The sequence below is a fragment of the Epinephelus fuscoguttatus genome, linkage group LG12 (genome assembly GCF_011397635.1).
Source record: "Epinephelus fuscoguttatus linkage group LG12, E.fuscoguttatus.final_Chr_v1".
Taxonomy (NCBI): Eukaryota; Metazoa; Chordata; class Actinopteri; order Perciformes; family Serranidae; genus Epinephelus; species Epinephelus fuscoguttatus.
The window spans coordinates 39,593,013-39,612,959 of NC_064763.1; the positions used below are offsets into that span (position 1 = coordinate 39,593,013).

The window sequence follows — 19,947 nt, forward strand, 5'->3', positions numbered from 1 at the left end:
GATTTCACTAGACCTAGCAGTCAATGAAGCTGTAAGACATCTGTTAATGGAAAGTGTATGAAAACAGAACTCCTATATTCTTAGAACAAATAAAACAAAAAACGACTTTAAGGTTTTTGCAGTGATGTTTTCAGAGCTTTATTTTGTTATTACAGAGCTTCAGTCCGTTTGGCAGCTTTTCAATCCCAGTACAGTTGCACTTTTTTTGTGAGTACTGGCCCTGAAGTACAACATGTCACAAAACTACCTCATTGTAGTTTTAAGAAGTTTTAAATGGCTCCCAGTCGAGCGGCTTTTAGCAACTCTCTCACTCAAGAGCACTTATACAATCTGGGCTCTGTGTGTTTGAGTGCTGGTGTGAGACAAAACGTGCTTGAAATAAATCTGGATAAAGCCAAAAAGCTTCTCTTACAACAACATTTAACAGGCATTGGATTAGATTCTAAGAAATTGTCCTTCATTTTGAAGACTTGTGTGACTGAGAGACACAAAGGCACAAAAGCCTCACAGGGATTGTTTTTCCTTATTTAAATGTTTCTGACAATGGCCACCAGAGATAAAGAAAAGTAAGAATACTTTGATGCCACAGTACCTTGGAAATAACAGCTTTTTTAAAAAGTCAAGCTAGTTGAAGTCACACACTCCGAAACCTTGACAGATGGAGTGGATTTGTCAAATCTGACATGCTCAAATGACTCCACAGTTACCGTTACTGTTATTATGAGCACTGCAACACCTTCTATTTATCAACTACGTTCAAACTTCTTGTTAGTTTCACATTCAGGTCACACCACATTGTTATTGTAATAGTTTCTTGCTTGCATATCATACATTTGGTGTATTTACTGTGAGAACTTCAATAAGTTTGGCAAGAGCCATAATGTTATCAGTATTATACACACAAGACATATCCCCTCCTCGGCTGCGAGCGCAGCACAATGGTCAGGCCGTTATCTCTAATTAAGAAGTTGACTGAGGCATGAAGATTAGTCGGGCACAGAAAGAGCCGAGTGTCCGACGTGATCAGCATTACCGATTGGTGCGGGGCACTCTGGGAAATGGAAGTTATCAAACGGAGCAGGAGGCTGAAGTGTCTGAGCTCGGACAGTTATTGTGTGCACGTGTGTGTGTGTGAAGTTTGGACGCATGCATATGTGCTCTTGTGCTTTTTAGTACTACAGCCGGCTCAGCCTATATAAGCCCAACCCCCCAAGTCAGCTCAGGTGTGTGTTAATCAGGTGAGCCATCTACAGTTGTTGACAGGGAACACTGGATGTAATGCTGCATCCACATGCCGCTTGCGTGGTCACATTTCCTGAGTTGGCAAGTAGTTCTTTTGACTTTGTGGTGTTCATGAGCTTTTTTATTTTTGTGGGCTTTTTGCCTTTAATGACAGGACTGTAACTGAAATGGGGAGACAGAGAGAGAGTGGAGACTGACATGCAGCAAAGGGCCGCGAGCCAGAATCGAACCCGCGGCCGCTGCAGCGAGGCATTGCCTCTGTACATGGGGTGCCGGCACTATCCACTACACTAGCGACACCCTGTTCATGAGCTTTAAGTTGTAATGTGGAAACAACATGGCCACCAAAGAAGATATGTTATAATTTATAGCTGGGATTGTTTAAACAACATCTTGAATACATTTTGAAGCTTTATATTACTGAGAAATTTTGTCACAGACTTGTTGCTGCACCAGTACATCTCACAAAACTATTAAAATATTGATATACCTAAATAACCCTAATAAATAACTTTTCTTATTAAGCTAGGTCACTCTACATGGAAGGCAACCAAAGGCTACAATCTAATGCCCTATCAATAATAACGTGAGCAAAAAATTTACAAGCAATATGGGAAGTGATTGTATGTTATTACCATCAATAGAACGGTTACTCTTGTCCACCATATTTTTGCATGTCGTCGCTGTCATGTATCTCCACTTTGGACGATTTTGACTTTCTACAGTGCATGGAGTGTCCATAATATTCCCTTGCAACCGTTAGCGTTGGATATCCAAATGACCAATGGAAAGACGTCTATTACATCTCTTCAACACGTATCTCCATTGGGTGTCCAAAGTGTCCATCAAAGCGCGTAGAAAGTCAAAAACGTCAAAAGTGGAGATGCATGTTTTTCATCAGACAGCGACGATATGTGAGTTCAACTTGGAAACTTGTACCAAAACTTTCCGAGTCGTTCCAACTTGAGAGGGCAATCGTATGAATTTTCCAAGGACTTTTTTTGGGGGGGATTATTTCAACACCACATGAATGCAGGGTAACGATTACACCACAAAAACCAGACAACAGAGCTCCACACTGTATTAAAAGCACCCAGTAGATTTACTTGTACAATGTTTCGATGTAACAGAGATCAACATCAGGCATTTTGAAGTCATTATTTATTCATTTTATTTATCCTTTTTTTTTTGAAAATGGCTGATGAAGATCTTGAACTGTTGCACAACTAAAACTACTGGGAACTTTTAATACAGTGTGCAGCTCTCCTGTCTGGTTCATGCTTTAGTTTGAGTCCTTGATCCAGCACCTGTAAAAGTTTTATGGATGTGTGTGCCTTCCACCTTAACAAACAACCATAAAGGACAACCAAGACTGAAGGTCTCCAGCTCTGTGAGGCTGTACACAGCTAAATGCTAACTTCAGCAAGCTAACACAATCACAATGACAAGTCCAGCATGCTGATGTTAAGCAGTCATAATATTTACCTTGTTCATTGTAGTAGTTTAAGTAAGTAATTTAAGTTTTAACCAAATGGTGGTGTTGGATAGCCTGGAAATCCAGACCCAAATCTAGAAAGATTTAGGGTCTGGCTATGAGTAATGCAAATGGCCCAACTCGAGGGGCGGCACCAAGCATGCATTTGAAAATATCACTGCACGCAATTGGATAACACTATGACCAATCAGAACAATACACGGGGTGACGTATCCAGAGCTTAGCTACCAGCGGAGCTAACTGGTAGATTAGACTCTTGCCGTATCCGGTCGGCAAAACAGCAAAAACGTCCTTCTTGCAAAGGAAAGACTCGAGCGCCATCTTCTGTTCCTCTTTTAGAGAAAAAGCCAAGTCTAATTCGTTCATTGTAGCGGCCAAAGCCGTTTCAAACACCTGGTGTTCATCCGTAGCCATCTTGCAATGTTTACTGACTGATTCCGGACTTTGTCATCACAGCGCTGTCGTCATCTGTTTAGCTCGCCTCTGGTCCGCCTATATCAGATACACCCATGTGATTGGTGCAGCTTGACTCCAACGGCATGGGTAATGAGCATCATTACTGATTGCCAGAGTGACTCGCTGAGCAAATTCAAATTGTGCTCTCGTGAGAACTCTGGATTTCCAGGGTAGGTGTTGGAGGCAATGTTAAGGGATCAACTGAGTCATAATGCATCCTTAGGGGAACGTGAGTGTCTAAACCAAATATCATGGTCGCCCTGTTCAGTCGTTGTTGACAGATTTATATCTGGGTCCAAAAAGGTGTCAATGTCAGCAGCCCTGGATTGAAAGTCAAGGGGTCAACACAGTCATCAGAATTTGGCAGCCAATTAAATATGCATGATGAGGTCAGTCTGGACCAAACTGATGGACCCACTGAGCGCCACTGCCATCCTCCTTAGAGCCCCACAACAAACTGGAAGGTAGATCACTGTTTAACATTGCAAGTCCACCTCCACTTGGTTAAGGGTTTTTTTTTTCTTTCTTTTCAGACATCGTCCTTGCAAATACATCAGTGTGCACCTTCAATACAGGTTCAGGCTGTCCCCATATAGGACAAAAATGTAATTATTATAGATTATGGTTTTATGTTTTTTTGTGAGAACAAGTCTGAGTTTACACCCTGAGAGTGAGGACACTGTGGACATAAGACACTGCTCTTTCCTTTGTCAGAAAACATCTTAAGTTTGAACAAACAACCGTTGGGGTGGGATGTTTTTTCCCGTTTTGTCATCAGTACTTGTTATTGTTCCTAACAGAAAAATGTATAATTTAAAAACCATTGTACCACAAAGTGAATAAATAAACTCGTCTTTGTCTCTGCAGGGCCGCCCGCTGTTCCTGCAGTCGTCCAGAAACGTGTCGGTCAATATTGTCAACAGCAACAACCAGCTGCTCACACAACTTGTAACAGGTAAGACGCAGCACACTTTCATGTATTTTATTGATCTTTTCTTCTTTTGATATGATTCATGTTTTCATTTCTCAAAAACATCAAACCTGACAACACTGACGACATCAGCTGCAACAGATGCATGACATTTCGAAGTTTCATATATTCCACTGGTCAGTGCAGAGGCTTTTTATTTCTTTACAAAGCCTTCCTAGGGCAAATTTCACATTCTTTTATGTTTTTCGTATGCTTTATTACCAGTTGGAACATTCTTTTTAAAGTATGGTGAAGCTTTGTAGCATTACTGGGATCATAAATCGTGATATTCCCTTTTAGAGATTGTTTAATTTGGAACATTGAGGGGTAAAACTATCCAGTATTTTACATTAAGACAAACATTAGAGCAAGATCAAGGAAAAGTAAATCTAAATTTCTGTAGTAGATATGTTCTTTGTCATTGTTTTAATTAATGTGCAATTTTAGATTTATCTACGGACCCTATGGGGAAGTCCAGACTCTCAGGTTAGGAACCACAGCTCTAACTGTCAGGAGTCATTGCCTCATTTTTCAGGATTATACATTAGCACATCATAAATTCTTCCTCCATTCCCCTTAAGTGTGCCAGCAGAGGCCTCAGTTGCACCACCATAACTCTGTGATCGCGCTTTCTTCTTTACATTCCTCCATTCTCCGCCTGTCACACTCTAATAGAGTTGGCAGTCTGCTGTGAATAGAAATCACTTTGTGTAAACATGCACAGGAAGTGTCTTTCACGTTAAAAAGTGCGCTGACATTTGCCTTCTGGGTCTGAAGAGGAGGAAGACGAAATCTGCTCGGATGTTTCTCTTGGGTGACTAAGCGGCGTTCGTGTATGGGGAGGAACTTCACATCCCAGATGGAGAGTGACAGAATCAATTGCGCGTACGTCAATCAGTCACCTCCAGCGCAGAGTGTTTTCTGCTGCCGCGTGAGACAAAGCAATTTGAGTTGGAGGGAGTTGTCTACATTTTCTATTTCTTGTTTGTTGTGACACCAGTCTCAGTTTTGGCAGCTTGGATCTGAGTATTTTCTGCAGTTTCCTGCAGACCTTCAGTAAAATGTCACAGTAGAATTCTCTTCCACAAACTGGTCAAATATGGATGAAATAACATTTCACCACAAACTACTCTAAATTGTTTGTTTATTCTATTCATCTCAATATGTTTGTTATTTATGCTTTTGTAGATTAATACCTCTTGCACTCCACCCCCATTCTGTAGCAAAAATGCCTAAAATGACATACCCAAATTAAAATGACTGTAGCTTCTGAACCGCTCTGACTACATGCATGCATGAGGTCTTGCCAGAAAGAAAACTCCCTGAAGTTTATTGTGAAAGTATCGGAAACACTCTAGGTGATACAGAGACAGAGTAATGGGCCTCTGAAGTCAGTAACAAATTGAAGATTTTCCTAAAATAAAACAAAAAATGTGTTTCAGGATGAATAACTGTCTGTGGCTTCATCTGAGCAGGTAAATGACACTGTGGGGCTATAGGCACACTATCGGTGAACATTTGTGTCAAATTTGAAGAAGACTGCTCAAAGTATGACCATTCTACAGTGTTTTTACCATGAAAAGATCCAGGCGGAGCTCCAAATGACAAGAGTGCTCACTCGGCTTCAAAACAGTACTATCAGTGATCAAACAACACTCAGCCAGCTTCAAGCATTGTACCTTATTGAAATCAGGTGTGATTATGAGAGCTGATGTTGTTTATGACACAGAGACACCATAAAATATCACCAAATGAAGCCATATGAAACGTGAAAGTTATAATCCCACTTTCTAGACGGTATATCTCAGCCAAAAATAGTGGTAGGAGTGAGACTCTTACCGTTTATAAAACGGCTAAGTGCTGATATTTCCAAAGCAGCACGTAGTTTTGCCAAAGCTAAACCTGCACATCTTGATTTAAACCAGCTCACTCACAGTTTGCGTTACATAATGATAAACAAGTGCACAAACAAGTGTTTTTAAATATTTCCTTTGAATTGTTTTCATTGCATTGCCACACAACACTGACATAACTTTGTCACATGTAACAGATGGAATGGGGTTCATTCTGTGGGACGACCTCAAAATACGTGTCATCAAGTTAATTTTCACACTTACAGGAAGGAACATGGTCAGCACTGATGTACAGCAATGTCGTATAATTGACCCTTTGCTAAGTCCCGCCCCTTGGAAGCAGACTGGCCAATCATAGCATAGCATCTGCCAGCTCCAACAAGGGTCCGACAACCACTCGTCTGTTGTCTTTAGAATCTCAAGCAGCCGTATCAGATTTTCTTCATTTCCAGGTTGGTTTTGTGGATTTCGAGCTGAACATTGAGCCTGGAGCATGTCGTCTGTAACTGATAATCATTACCTGGAGAGGTTGGAAGGAGGTGTTTGTTTCATCCCATTTCAAAAACAAAGTCATACGCTGAAATGTGTAAGATTAGCTAGCTAGCTATTGAAGTTATAGCCTACTGAATGTCACATGCTACTTTTAGTTTTTAATGGTTATAACAGTGAATAAAGACCTACCCTGCTCTACAGGATTCATTGAAGGGAAACACAGAAACTTTGCCAATGTTCAACCAGCTGTGTGTCATTGCAGTATGTGCAGATGAACAATCTTTGGCTCTCCCACCGCACCAATCCGGAGGTCCGGACGCTGGTGGCGGAAGCCAAACATTGTTCGTCTGCACATACTTTGGTGACGCACAGCTGGTTGAATATTGGCAAAGTTTCCCTTTATATTTATGGTCTTCTTTCTTGATTGCCAGTGATGTGGTGGTTCACATTTACACTCTGATCTGTATTCTATTGCCAGGCTTTTTTTCTACCTATCTTAATCTTTTTAACCTGTTTTAGTCGCTGAGTCAGTTTGACATCCTGGAAATATGCTTCAGACACAGACTTTAGACCCCTCTGTCTGCTTCTCTCTGGAATAGCTTTTGGTTGTTTTTTTAAACTTTGAAATAATATGTCTTCAGGGTGTGCAGTTGATTACAGTGTGGGCTCCATGTTAGCTCCAATAGCTTGATGGACGATTATAAAAGTGGCTTCCCCGGAGAATCTACCAAGCTCATGTTTTATTTGTGAATAGAAGATTACAGGTTAGGGTAAGCGACGTCGTTTTTTTGAGCGGAGTGGTGAGCGAGTGGAGCGGGATAAAATTTATGATGGAGTGGAGCGGAGCGAAGAATGCGCAGAACCAAGCAGAGCGGACGAGCGGCGCAAAGTGACAGGCCGTTGAGCGAGGAGCGGAAATTTTCACCCATTCTGCTCACATGCTCTGATATGAATAGCTACTTGAGGCTTAAGACTGACATCAGAAATAAGCATGTTTACAGTCTGGTACAAAAAAGCAGTTTTGGTCTCTATAGCTAATATCAACATTTATGACAACGATACAAGGGGTGACTTTTTTCTGTAATTCACCCATTTCTATTTTAATAAGGCTTGACATCCTGCATAATTAGGGAATGCTACTTTGACTGACAGGCTGTCTGCGTAGCGTCACCACAGTTTATGAGTCAGATCCACCCCTCACAGCTCCACGTTCTCGTCCAAATTTGGCCAATTCTGACTCAAAAAAATCAGGATGGTGGAAGTCGAAATGCCAAACTCGGGGCTTCGAAATGGGAGTCCACAAACCAATGGGTGAAGTCGTGCTAACTGTGTCCATTATTTCATACAAACAGTAGCTGTAATCACCTTGGATTTGTAATAATAGATTCCAATCGAGATACGCAGTCAATGTGTAAATAAACAATACAAGACATCTAGAGAAACTAATGGTAGTGACAAACCCAAAGAGACTCCGACATCCCCCTCAGTTCTACAGAGCATTTTAGCATCTTTCAGCTTACTGTTTTGGTTTTCAGCCCAAAACTTTACTGTTTTTCTTCACTCTCACTGCTTTCATTATCCTTCTTTCCAGCTGCAGCAGGCAACCATTTTCAAAGGGAAAGCTCTAATAAATCTGCTTAAATCATGACAAACTTAGCGGCTAACAGCTAAAGAGCTAGATATGTTCGGGGATTGGTGGAAACCAGAACAGAGCTAAAGGGATCAACTGTTTGCTAACACCTCCTCCATATCAGTTTAATAAGGTAACAGTAGGTCAGTGCTGTGTTAACACAGTTCATCTGACCTCAGGTGGCAAAAAACCCCTCAAAGATTACTAAAGTTTATAATGTGTTGTATTTCTGACCAAATGGTGATGTCGATCTGCACTATAGTACAATACAGCGGTACACCTGGTGGCCAGCCGTAATTCAAAGCTGTGAGTTTATTCAGGTGACACTTCCTGGTGAGTATTATGTTCCTCTTTGGCTGTAATGACACATTAAGCAAAACATGTTATCATGTAATATTCAACAATCTCATGAATGACACCAAAATGACTAGAAACTATGATGGGGTTTGGCTCTGAAAGTAAAGTTTGAGTATTCTTTTGCCTAAGTCAGCAGGTCCTGCAGCACACCTTGAATGTCTTCCACCTGGATGCATTTTAAATGTCCAAATCCAGAGTTAATTCAGTAAGAAATCAGCTCCAGTCGCTCCTCTTTGATGTCTCCCCTCTTTCTGTGTGTGTTCGGTTCAGGATCCAGTGGATTTAAAGCACGAGGCAAGATGTTTGAAGTCAAATCCACCTCTGGGAAGCTGCTCTTCTCCGCCGACGAGCAGGAGGTGGTGGTGGGCGCCGAGAGGCTCCGAGTGATGGGTGAGTGACCAGCTGATGTGTACGGAAACTGACGGGTTGTCAGGATCTAATGTGTGAACTCAAAGCGGATACATCTGGTTACACATACAATGACATTTTGTTTTGCTGACCATGTGCTTTGGTTCATGTTTGGTTGTGGTGTGTTTGATATTGGTGTCAAGGTGTTTCAGCTGCTTCTTATCACTGAACTCGCTCTTGCAGCGTGAAAGGCTTAGCTTTAGATTTGAATTTGACGGATGCATTTTTTTTTACCATTATCTTTTTGAAGTTTAAATGTTATTTCATAATGACTCACAATTGTTTATTAAACCAACTGGAAATTGTCAGTTCACTTATTCCAACTGGAAACGTACATACTATGCACACACACACACACACACACACACACACACACACACACACACACACACACACACGCTGTAACTGAGCTGATGTGCTGTGTCAAGCTGACATACAATAAATGCAAAGTAGAATAATGTAATGCTTATATTAGCATCATAAGCAGTCAGTGAGGAGAGCAGGGTTCAGATCTGTGCAGGTAGTACTTGTGTGTGAGAGCAGTAAGATGACAACTAGCAAGACAGGATGATTTTTTAAGCTTTTTTCTGGAGATAGTAAATTAAAGCTCGGTGGAGAGAACGATGGTAGAGAGCTCATATTTGCCAGCAGGAATCAGGGAGGAGGAGGTGACACGTAGTGAAGACGTGAAGGAGCTGTTCTGATTGCAGTGGTCAGTCCGCAGCAGAGGGTGTAACTGAGGATAGTGAGGGCGAAATTAGTCTGCCTACAGGAAGTGGCAGATTTAAGCGTAATGTTGTCTTCTCATTTCTATAGTCCATGTATGAACCCCACATGATTGGCATTCATGTGGTTTATGTCATGAGACCACTGGTGATAACGAAAACAGATGCAACTTTGCTCTTTTATTTATTTATTTTGTAATGTGGAAAAAATGCCAGTAATTTGGTCCTTCTTGAATTCTTTTTGTGTGTGTGTGTGTGTGTGTGTACAACATTAGCGTACGTCACAGCTTCAGTTCAACTCGGGTGGATTATTCACTGGGGCTCTTCCTGTGTCCACTGTGGACAAAGTTGTCCACATATAGTTATTATGTTCAATGAAGACACTGTGGTTCACATGAAACATGCTGACAATCTCTCTCAAAATGGTGCCCCTTTAAATGCAATGAAATGTTAAGAAGAAGTTGATAACATCTGCTGTTTGGACAGTTGAATATATTACTTTAATGTTTAGCACTTTGCACATTTGGCACCATGTATTAACTTTGCAACTACAAAGCAGGATGCAGAAGATCAGTGTAACAGGTTATTGACCAGTTTTTGCTAAATTAACTTGGAAAAAAGAACTCTTTTTTAACATATTGAGCATCCTATATGTGTGTGTGTGTGTGTGTGTGTGTGTGTGTGTGTGTGTGTGTGTTCTTCAGTTTAAAGAATATGTTCAGTGATTATGCTGCCGGGTGCAGTGGATAAGTCATGAAAGAAGCGCGTGTTGGTAGGTGGTGCACCTCCCAGTTTTCCTCTTTTAGTTTATGTTTATTTAAGAAGCTTTAAGCTGAGAAAAATCCTATTATCCAACACTGCCTGACACTCTGTGTCATCATCCTCCAAGTCTTCACTACAGCTTTATGATGTTAACGCTGAATATACAACCATCAAATGAAGATAGTCTGGATGTTTTGTGCTTTGTTTTGTAAATCGTTTTATACTTTTCCCAAAATCGAGTGTGGCATATTTGGATTAAGTTTTGGATCTACAGTGTAATTTAACCCTAAGATCCCCCCGTCCATTCCAATGGACATTACTTTTCTAAGATGTCTAGACCTATGATTTCTGTCATCTGACTCCACCCAAATGTAATGTCTTATTTGATGGGACTTCTATAAGCCAGTCACAGTGTTCCACATGATCTACAGTGGACTGCAGCAGAGCAACACCCCCTTTGTTAACAAGCATGGCCAACCATGAAGCAAGCAGGAAGAGGGCAACACGTTTCAGTCCATTAATCATATTGGTGAAGTACATAATTTGTGTTGAAATAGTTTTAAGGTAAACATGAGATGTTATATTACTTATATATGTCAAAAATCATATGAAAGATTTATATATATATAATATTTTATATATTTATATCTCTCTCTTATGGGGTGCCGTTTGTAAAGTGGCTCACGCTGAAAATAACATCAACATTTTGCCACATTTAGCTTCAAACAATGTTTAAAAAAGTGTTGTGAATTTTATAACGTCACCTTTTACCACATTTACAGCAATATTTGTTAACTTAGAAATATATTAAATAGTTAAATCTAAATATTAAATGTGGCACCTAAATGTTAAATGTTAAATCTAAATATTAAATCTAAATATAAATGTTAAATCTAAATGCTAAATATAAATATAAATGTTAAATCTAAATATTAAATATAAATATAAATGCTAAATATAAATCTAAATGTTAAATGTTAAATCTAAGTGTTTTGGGTGAAACTAAATATTTAGCTAATATGCAAATTCACACTGCTGGTCACCAGAAGTACCAAAATAAAAGCTCGAGATGGTCAGACTGTGTTTATAGAATCAAATAACGAATTAAAACCAACTTATCGGGGGAAATGGACACTTGAACATACATTAGCATGATAATAACTACCTAAAATAACAAGAAACATGTTTGGAGAAATTTTATTTGACGTGTACTTTGAGTTGTTAAAGTACAAACAGCTACAGATGACCAAAGTGTTGTACAAATTAAAAGAATGACACACGGATATATAGCAATATAACAAATATAAAACAGAATAACACCAGTAAGAACAATTTCATATGTAAAAAATATTATAAAATACTAAAATATTAAAACTACTAACAACCAAAGGCCATGCAAAACATGTATGTATAAAGATTTGTCATAAAAGTGTCAATGGAGGAGGGGGAGCATTCAACTGAGAACAGAAGGCTATTCTAGCTCAGGAGCAGCTGACGGTTTTTGTTTTGTTTTTTAACTAATTACTAGTCCATACCCATTGAGTGCACAGTTGCCCACGTACAGTTTCACATGGTGTGTGTTTGGGATACAGGTCATAGGAAATTGCGGATTAAATAGTCAACTGAACCCATTAAGAAGAGATATGCCCATTCAAAGTTTGCAATTTCAGTCGGTTGCTATAGCGCCCCCCTTTGGCCAATTGATGTAATATTGCTTCATTGGCATCCTCCCATGACCCTCTACCACTGTGCCAAATTTCACATGGATTGACCAAGTCAGTGAGGAGAAAAACGTGGAACAGACACACAGACAGAGTTTTCGTCATTATATAGTAAGATTAAATTAATTGGGTTTTGTACAGGCTTGAATAAAGTTATTTTGGTTTGAACAATGTTTTCCTGTGCAGCATGAGCACTTTAAACTGTTTTAAAATGTTTTAAACTTATATCAGAGAGTTATGATGTCATGATTTCAGAAATTATTAAGTTAGCATCCATCAGTGACAAGATATTTTCATCCTTTAAATACATTTTGATGCAAAATTTCCAGGTTATGAGCTCTGGAAAATATTATTGTATCTGCATCTATATATTACTCAACTAATATTTGCTGGAATTCTGTGTAGAATCTGTGTAAGCAAATGTAGTTGCAGCGAAAGACCCTTGACTACCACAATGAAATTATACTGAAAAGAATAAGGTGATATTGATACCATGGAAGATATGACCTTACAATATATATTTCAATGCCTCACCACTTGATGCAGACGTCAGGGATTTCAAAGATGAGAAATACCAGTAAAGACTTTCTCCAGACTTACAACTGTCTGTATTAATTAGGTTTAAAGAAATCAGCCGACCATGCTGCGCGAGGACAGATTTAATCATCGCTTATTTCTTATTATTCTGTACACTCACTCATACAGCAGGATAATGAGGAGGGAACTAAAATAACTAGCAGTGAGCATAATTAAGATATAAATTAGAGAATCTGCTGGATGTTAAGCCCCGGCCAAATAACACACATGTTTTTCTGAAGTTTTGATGTCTTCGATTCACAGTTGATCTCTTTTTCATTTTTGTTACATCCTTTTCCTTCATCCTTTCTAATTCCTTGTTTCTTTAATTTCTTCCTCTCCTCCCTCCCACTTAAAAAAGTATTTTCTGCATCTGGTTCCTGTTTCCTCTTGAACATCACTCACCATTATACTTCCATCTGCCATCATTCACCATCACTCATCCACCCGCCCACCCGTTCATCAATCCATCCATTCAATCTCATTAATAGATAAACAGATATTTGAAGTGTCTTCCTCTTGACTGGGCCGCGCATTTCCACTTAAGAGCTCCCATGGGTGCACTATCTCTCTCTCTCCACCGCTGACTTTCTCTCCCTGACACACACCTTTCAGAGCCCTCTGTGTGAGCAATCACTCTTCATCCTCATCTACATTCATTTACATCCTTTCCAGCCTCACTGAGTCAGAGTTCATTACTGTCACCCACCTCAGCAAAGTGCTGCTCTTAACAGAGGGAGACGCAGATAGAGGGTGGTGGAGGAGGGCGGGGAGGGACTCGTAAGGACAGGTAGCATTGCGAGTTGTCTAATAGAAGGGAGTTGTTTCTGACGCAGTATTTATTTCAAAGTCAAAACTATTTAGAATATTCACCCGTCACTGTCTATTTAGACTCGGCATCAAACTTTTAACATCCACAACATTCTGACATCAATAAACACAACAAGCTTATGTTTACCCAACCGAGTGCTGTGATCGCTGTTGTGTGATGTTCACACAGGCACTTGTGGCTCAACTTTGATTTCCAGCTTGAAACTGGAATAGCACAGAAAAAGGGTTTTAGAAGATCTCTTGATGTCAGTCTGAGCCAGTGAAGACAGGCACAAGACTTTAATCAAGACTTACAGGACCAAACAAGTATTGATAAAACAAACAACCAATTAATTATCTTACTTAATTATTATAACTAACTATTCTTGGAGCCTTACCAGTAAAGGGGTGAAAACTCTTGTCCTGAGTGTGGCACTAGAGCAAAGCTCAAAATGAAAATGGTCCATCCTCTGGGGAGCACTGGTCACAGTCGATCTTGACGTTCATGGAGGACATGAGACTTCTGAAACCTCATAAGTAATGGCATAACTCTGTAAGGTTTATCCTGAGTGGAGTGCATATAGAAAAATAGGCATCACCAAAATGACAGTGGTTCATTCTCTGGGGGTCATGAATATCCACAGCAAATTCAATGGAAATCCAGCCAGAGGTTTTTGACATAACTTGTCATAAAACGACAAGTGCTTGTCAAAGTTTAGGCTCAAAAACAAATGACTAAGACACATTGCTGTAGTCATTATTCAAACATAATAGTTTTTTAAACATTACTCATTTCTTTTAAAATAAGTATTGCATTACTTTACTTAATTACTCCCTGTAGAAAGTAATCCGGTACACTACTCATTGCATGACTTTTGTGTTACTCCAAATTGATCACCCAAGGAGCATTGTCACGTAAATGCAAGTTAACAATAATATAACTTTAAAGCTTACATATGCCTGCATATCAACACAGAACAAGACACAGGGGAATAAATAAAGCACTGCAGTTGACTGCCTCAAAATGAAACCATATTGATAAACTCTCCGCCAAGTAGGTGATATTCCCTCCCCCTCTGCATCAGATTTTGCAGCCTGCATCACAATTAGGTTATTTGCATCACTATCATTATTAGGTTATATATGCCTTCACCATGGAGACACTGTGGTGTATTTATTTCATTTTTATTTTGTACCAACACAGAACATTAATTTCAACTTTCAAATTACAACAATATTTAGCAAGTAGAACAAGACGTGCTTTCCGGCCACCAGGTGGCGCTATTCTCACCGTTTTAATTGCTGCTGAGGCTGAGTGTATCATCTGTTCCTTGTCCCGTTATCCACCTTTCCTGAAAATTTCATCAAAATCCGTTCATAACTTTTTGAGTTATTTTGCAGACAAACAGACCAATGCTGGCGAATAACCTCCTTGGCAGAGGTAATAAAAGAGGTCGGCCTTCCCAACCTATTAATGGCCTGAAACTATATATAACTAGGCCTAAATAAAATAATATGAGATTTGCCTTCCTTATCCCCTTAGATGATGTCAGACTGAAAAGGGAAAAACACATATTTAAATGGTGTATGAAGAGCGTTTAACAAGCCAAACACACTCAAACAAACTTGATCTCCCCGCTCACCAAACCATGGCTTTATAGTTGACTGTTTTAGCTTATGTGACGTGTTTATCACTAAAACAGTGGCTATACCTCAGAAGGAGGAGGTCCTCTAATCGTTTGTCACATAACCTGTTCCTCCTTGGAGTCTCTGTTGTTGGCACATTTGATTTTTGTATTTATTTATTTTTTCATCTGCCATTATGCAGATAATTGGAGAAGCTATGTAATGCAAGTAACTGCATTATTGTTTGATAAGTAACTGTAATATTATTATGGAATTTAGAGCAGTAATGTGTTACATTATAGACAAGTGTTATGTGATTACAGTAACACGTTACTTTGTTTTAAACAAGTCAACTTTGTAATGCGTTACACGCTAAGGAAAAACCATGGCTTGGATCATGGTTGGGTGCCCTTTGCAGTTTAACTTTGAAGTTATGGAATAGTGGTCATGGTTGAATGAAACCACTGTTTGAGCGCAGTCTCCCATATTTATTCCAAAAGAACCATATTGACACTTTGTAATTTTAAACAGTGACATCAGTAAGGCCCCAATCACTTTATATTGCTGCCAGGCAACCACCCCATCACCTCCTTATCCTAACCTTCCTGTGTAATCAATCTACCATGTATTTCATTGTATTTATTTTCACAGTAATTAGTTAGCCTGGAAATCCAGACTCAAATCTAGAAAGATTTTGAGTCTGGCCCTCACCGATACACCCTTCCTACCCAAGGGGCGGCACTAACTGAGACATATTAAATGCCGCCGCATGCAATTGGATAGCACGATGGCCAATCAGAGCAAAAAACAAGGTGTCGTATTCATTGCAGTTAGCCCCATTTGTTTGTTTTAAAACGGCAAAAACGTCCTTCCTGGAAGCAAAGGCTTCTAGGGCAAAGGAAAAGATCAGTGTAGTTTGCCTAGCGTTTCTTCCAGAGCTAAATTGAATGGACGCGGTCCTTTGGCAGCTGCCATCTTGGCTGTTTACTTTCCGACTCTTACAGCGCAGCGCTGTCCTCATCATGTTACGCCCGCCAGAGCCCACCTCTGTCAGATAGACTGATCTGATTGGTCCAATGGCAATTGACCGAGCTCTGCTCGTCGGGGCCAGATCCCCGTGCAGAGCAAATTCTAATTCTAAGGGGCAGGGCATCTGGATTTCCAGGTTAGAAATTAGTAGCTAGTTACTAAAATGGACAGGCGGAGGCTACTTGCTGTAGCTCTAATTGGGGGTGAGAGGCTGTCAGCAAATAGTTTGATGAGCACAAGGAAACAGAGATCCCTGTGGGTACACAAGACCCTAAAAAAGAGGGAGGATCATGGGGGATACCACATGTTGGTCCAGGAGCTTCGCCCCCATGATTGCCATTTCAAGTACTGCACATATTTGCTTCCACACCTGCTGTTTTCTATTGAGATTGTGGCAACTGCGGTTTGTAAAGTCGTATAGCTCTGGTTATCCAACAGTCGCTACCACCAGTTTCTCCTCCATTGTCGTGTCGTGACCACCACAGAAGGCTCGCCTCTCAAATCATCTGATTGGACAATGGGAAAAAAACTGAGATGACGTGGAGCGCTTTTCCACTATGACTTGAAGTTTGCTCCCCTTAAGTTCAGAGTGCCCTGGCAACAACGCCACACCTCTAGAGCGCAGAAACGCAAGGCGTGTCACAGTGCAAAAACAGCAAGCTACAGCCATTAAAAACAATTACAAAGAGCAGTCCCCAGCTGCTAAAACACATTCTGTGTGATCAGGGACATACAAGTTTCAGTTCACAGTGACTAATCGAGGGACCTAAATCTGCAATAAACCTTTTGTACATTTTATAAAATAATATTTACACACCTAACTCCCAGTTTAACAAAAAAGAACAGTAAGTCCTGTGTAGACCTTTAGTCTAAAGTCATCTTTGTGGTCTATTTCGATCAATGGTATCAAAAGTAACTCAGCAAAACAGTTCACACTTAATTGGAGAGCTTTCAGAGGAGAACATTTACTATGTAAGTCAGGTTTTATTCTCTATTGAACTGGGGCTCAGATTAAAACATACGTAGTTGCCTTTGTGATTATGTTGTCATATTTTTAGCCATTGGACTCCGCTGAATATTAAACTGACTGCAGGTTTGGCTCTCTTCTTTTAATTAATACAAGAGCCATTCATACAAATCATGTGTATAGGCTGTGCCCTCTGGAGACAGACATGACAGAACTGGAAAGAAAAAGAAAAGAGTCGAATTCAGTCTTTAAGAGAGCTTCAGTCAGTTGTGGTGACAACACTAAAAAGCCTTTGGGAGCAGGTGTAGGGAGAGAGTCAGAGCAGAAACACAGAGGGAGAGAGTGCCAATGATTTGCCAATTACTCCATTTATCTCCACAGCCGTTTGATGAGGCTGCTCAGGGCTACAAGGCTAATCAAACACCTTGGCAACCGCTGCCTCAGCAGACAGCGACGAGCCTTTGAGTTCCCAAAAGGTTTCTGTTGTAGGAAAAGTTTCTGTGTGTGCACCTGAGTGTATATTCGTGTCTCTTATTATTCTATTATAATGTATCTGCATGTGTCTTTGTCTTTGAAGCTGATGAGAATTGTCTCATCTCTAAATACCTGCAGCAGGTTTTCATTTGAATATTTTCAATATAGCTGCCAGTACAAGGTTCAGTCATTGTCATTCCACAAAGCAGGGTTGCACAACAAAATGCTTTATGCAACATAAGAGAAAAACAAAACAAAACAGAAAGATTCAGATACTTCAATTCCAGTGCAAAATCCATAACAATATTTTTCTCTTTTTTTATACTTAACAAAATAAGCCATAGTTCTTTAATTCACACGTGTTTAATTTTGGCTTAATACCACACAAAAATTTGGACAGACAAGTCCAGACCAAAGCAAAACAAAGTCTATAAAATGGCTAATTGTAACTGAAATATTACTAAAATTGAAATATTATGTATTTGATCAAAAGCTATAACCAAATAGTTGAAGAATATTCCCAAGCATTTAGTACCAGATGTATGTACGTCATGTTTCAATCATGGACTGTATAAAATAATACATGTAGCTACCGTGACATCACCCATTGGTTTGTGGACTGCTGTTTTCAAGCCCTGAGTTTAGCATTTCATTTGTCACCATTTTGTGTGTTTTTTTTTTTTTTTGGAACCAAAGGTGACCAAATTTGGATGAAAGGGTGGAGCTGTAGAGAAATGAGGGGTGGATCTGGTTTATATGAACTGTAGCAACGCCTTGCAGACGTCCTGTCACTCAAATGGCTCCGCACTTAGAAATGCGCAACTTTAAACCTCAATATAATGTTAAGGGGTGAGTCATAATAAAATGAACCCTCTGTATGGCTGCCGTGAATGTTGAAATTAGCTATAGAGACCAAATCTGTATTTTGTACCAGGCTGTAAACAAGTTTATTTCTGCTATAAAGTTGGGCATTTTAACATGAGTGCTATAATCCAGAAACGAGTTAGCATTTTAGCACTCCTGCTTCCATTGTCTTCGAGTCAATGTTTTTTTTAATGGGTTTTTGGTTAGATATCTGAAATAAGGTCTTTGGTTAACACAAGCTTAAGAGATTTTCATGTTTTGTTCTATGACATAAAATACAGCAGTAAATACCCCATCCGTAAATTTTTAAGCCTTAACATTTCTTTAAAACAACAGTTGCTAACAAGTGGCTAAATAAAACTACAGAACATCATGCAGAACATATATTGACAATAATGTAGTAACAACGTTGAAGTCATGTGACTGTGGTGTTGTTGTTGTTTTATAGCCTAACGTTAGCTTTTTACTTCTGTCGATTGCATTTTAGCTTCAAAAATCCTAAACGTGGTGTTTATTTGTGATGGTTATCTTGCTGAGTAAAAATGTATAAGTATTATAAAGTTTTGTTTCCAACAGAGCTTTTCATGTCCAGAGATCTAAAATCCAATGGAAAAATACCTTTTGCTTTTTGGCGATGTTAACTTCCGAGTTGGCCTACAAATAAACGTTACCCCCGCACCACTCTGTTGCGGTTTGTTGTATAGGTACATGACTTAATGCTCCTACACAAATGGTTTGTCTCTTAAGTTCAAAAGCTTTGAGTAAAATAGGTGTCTAAATGAATGCTTTGTGTATGCATTTGCAGTCAGCATTTATCTGTGCGTCCAACACACAGGAGTGAAACAGCAGCTCCTAATGCCCAGATCAGACCTGAGGACGAGCTGTTATCTGTCCTCTCGTCCCTTTGACATATGAAGGGACTGTGGAGGCTTCTAAAGCTGCCACATGTCATTACCAGGTCCTTCCTTCCCAACCAATAAAATGCATAATTATTCCCTGCATATAACTTTAACTGGCCTGGCTGAGGTCATTGGAAATCCATGATACTGCTATCATTGGCTTCATTATGGCCTCTACAGCTATTCACAGTCCAGTCAGACACGCCGACTGGCTCCCAGCAGACAGACAGTAAATGAGAACACACTAATAGGGGGAATATGATGATCAGCTGGGTCAAATCATGGTTAAAAAACTTTCTTTATGGTTTGTTTCAGACATTTCGGCTGCAGATAGGTTTGTTACATGTGAGAATGAGCTGTAACACACAGATTGCATGTAGGTACGATGTTATTTAGAAAAACTGATTTGTTAAGACTGAAAAGCAACAACTCCCTTTTTTATCTCCTGACATTATGATCTAATTTCTGCTTTAAACCCCTCTCAAAAAGTATATAATTCTGATGGAAAATACAATGCCACACGCTTTTTAATATAATGTATGTAATGTTTAACGAGTTTTTCAAGACGATAGATTTATTTAGACTGCAGTA

The 19,947-nt window shown here is 39.6% G+C and overlaps 1 protein-coding gene across 1 annotated transcript in view; it reads left to right on the forward strand.

Moving 5' to 3' along the window:
• sgcd (sarcoglycan, delta (dystrophin-associated glycoprotein)) overlaps nt 1-19,947 on the forward strand; it is a 234,245-nt gene that overhangs the window by 113,896 nt on the left and 100,402 nt on the right. The window contains exons 4-5 of the mRNA XM_049591379.1: nt 4,061-4,148; nt 8,766-8,885. Of these exons, the coding sequence (XP_049447336.1) occupies nt 4,061-4,148; nt 8,766-8,885 (208 nt within the window). The remainder of the gene's footprint in view (nt 1-4,060; nt 4,149-8,765; nt 8,886-19,947) is intronic.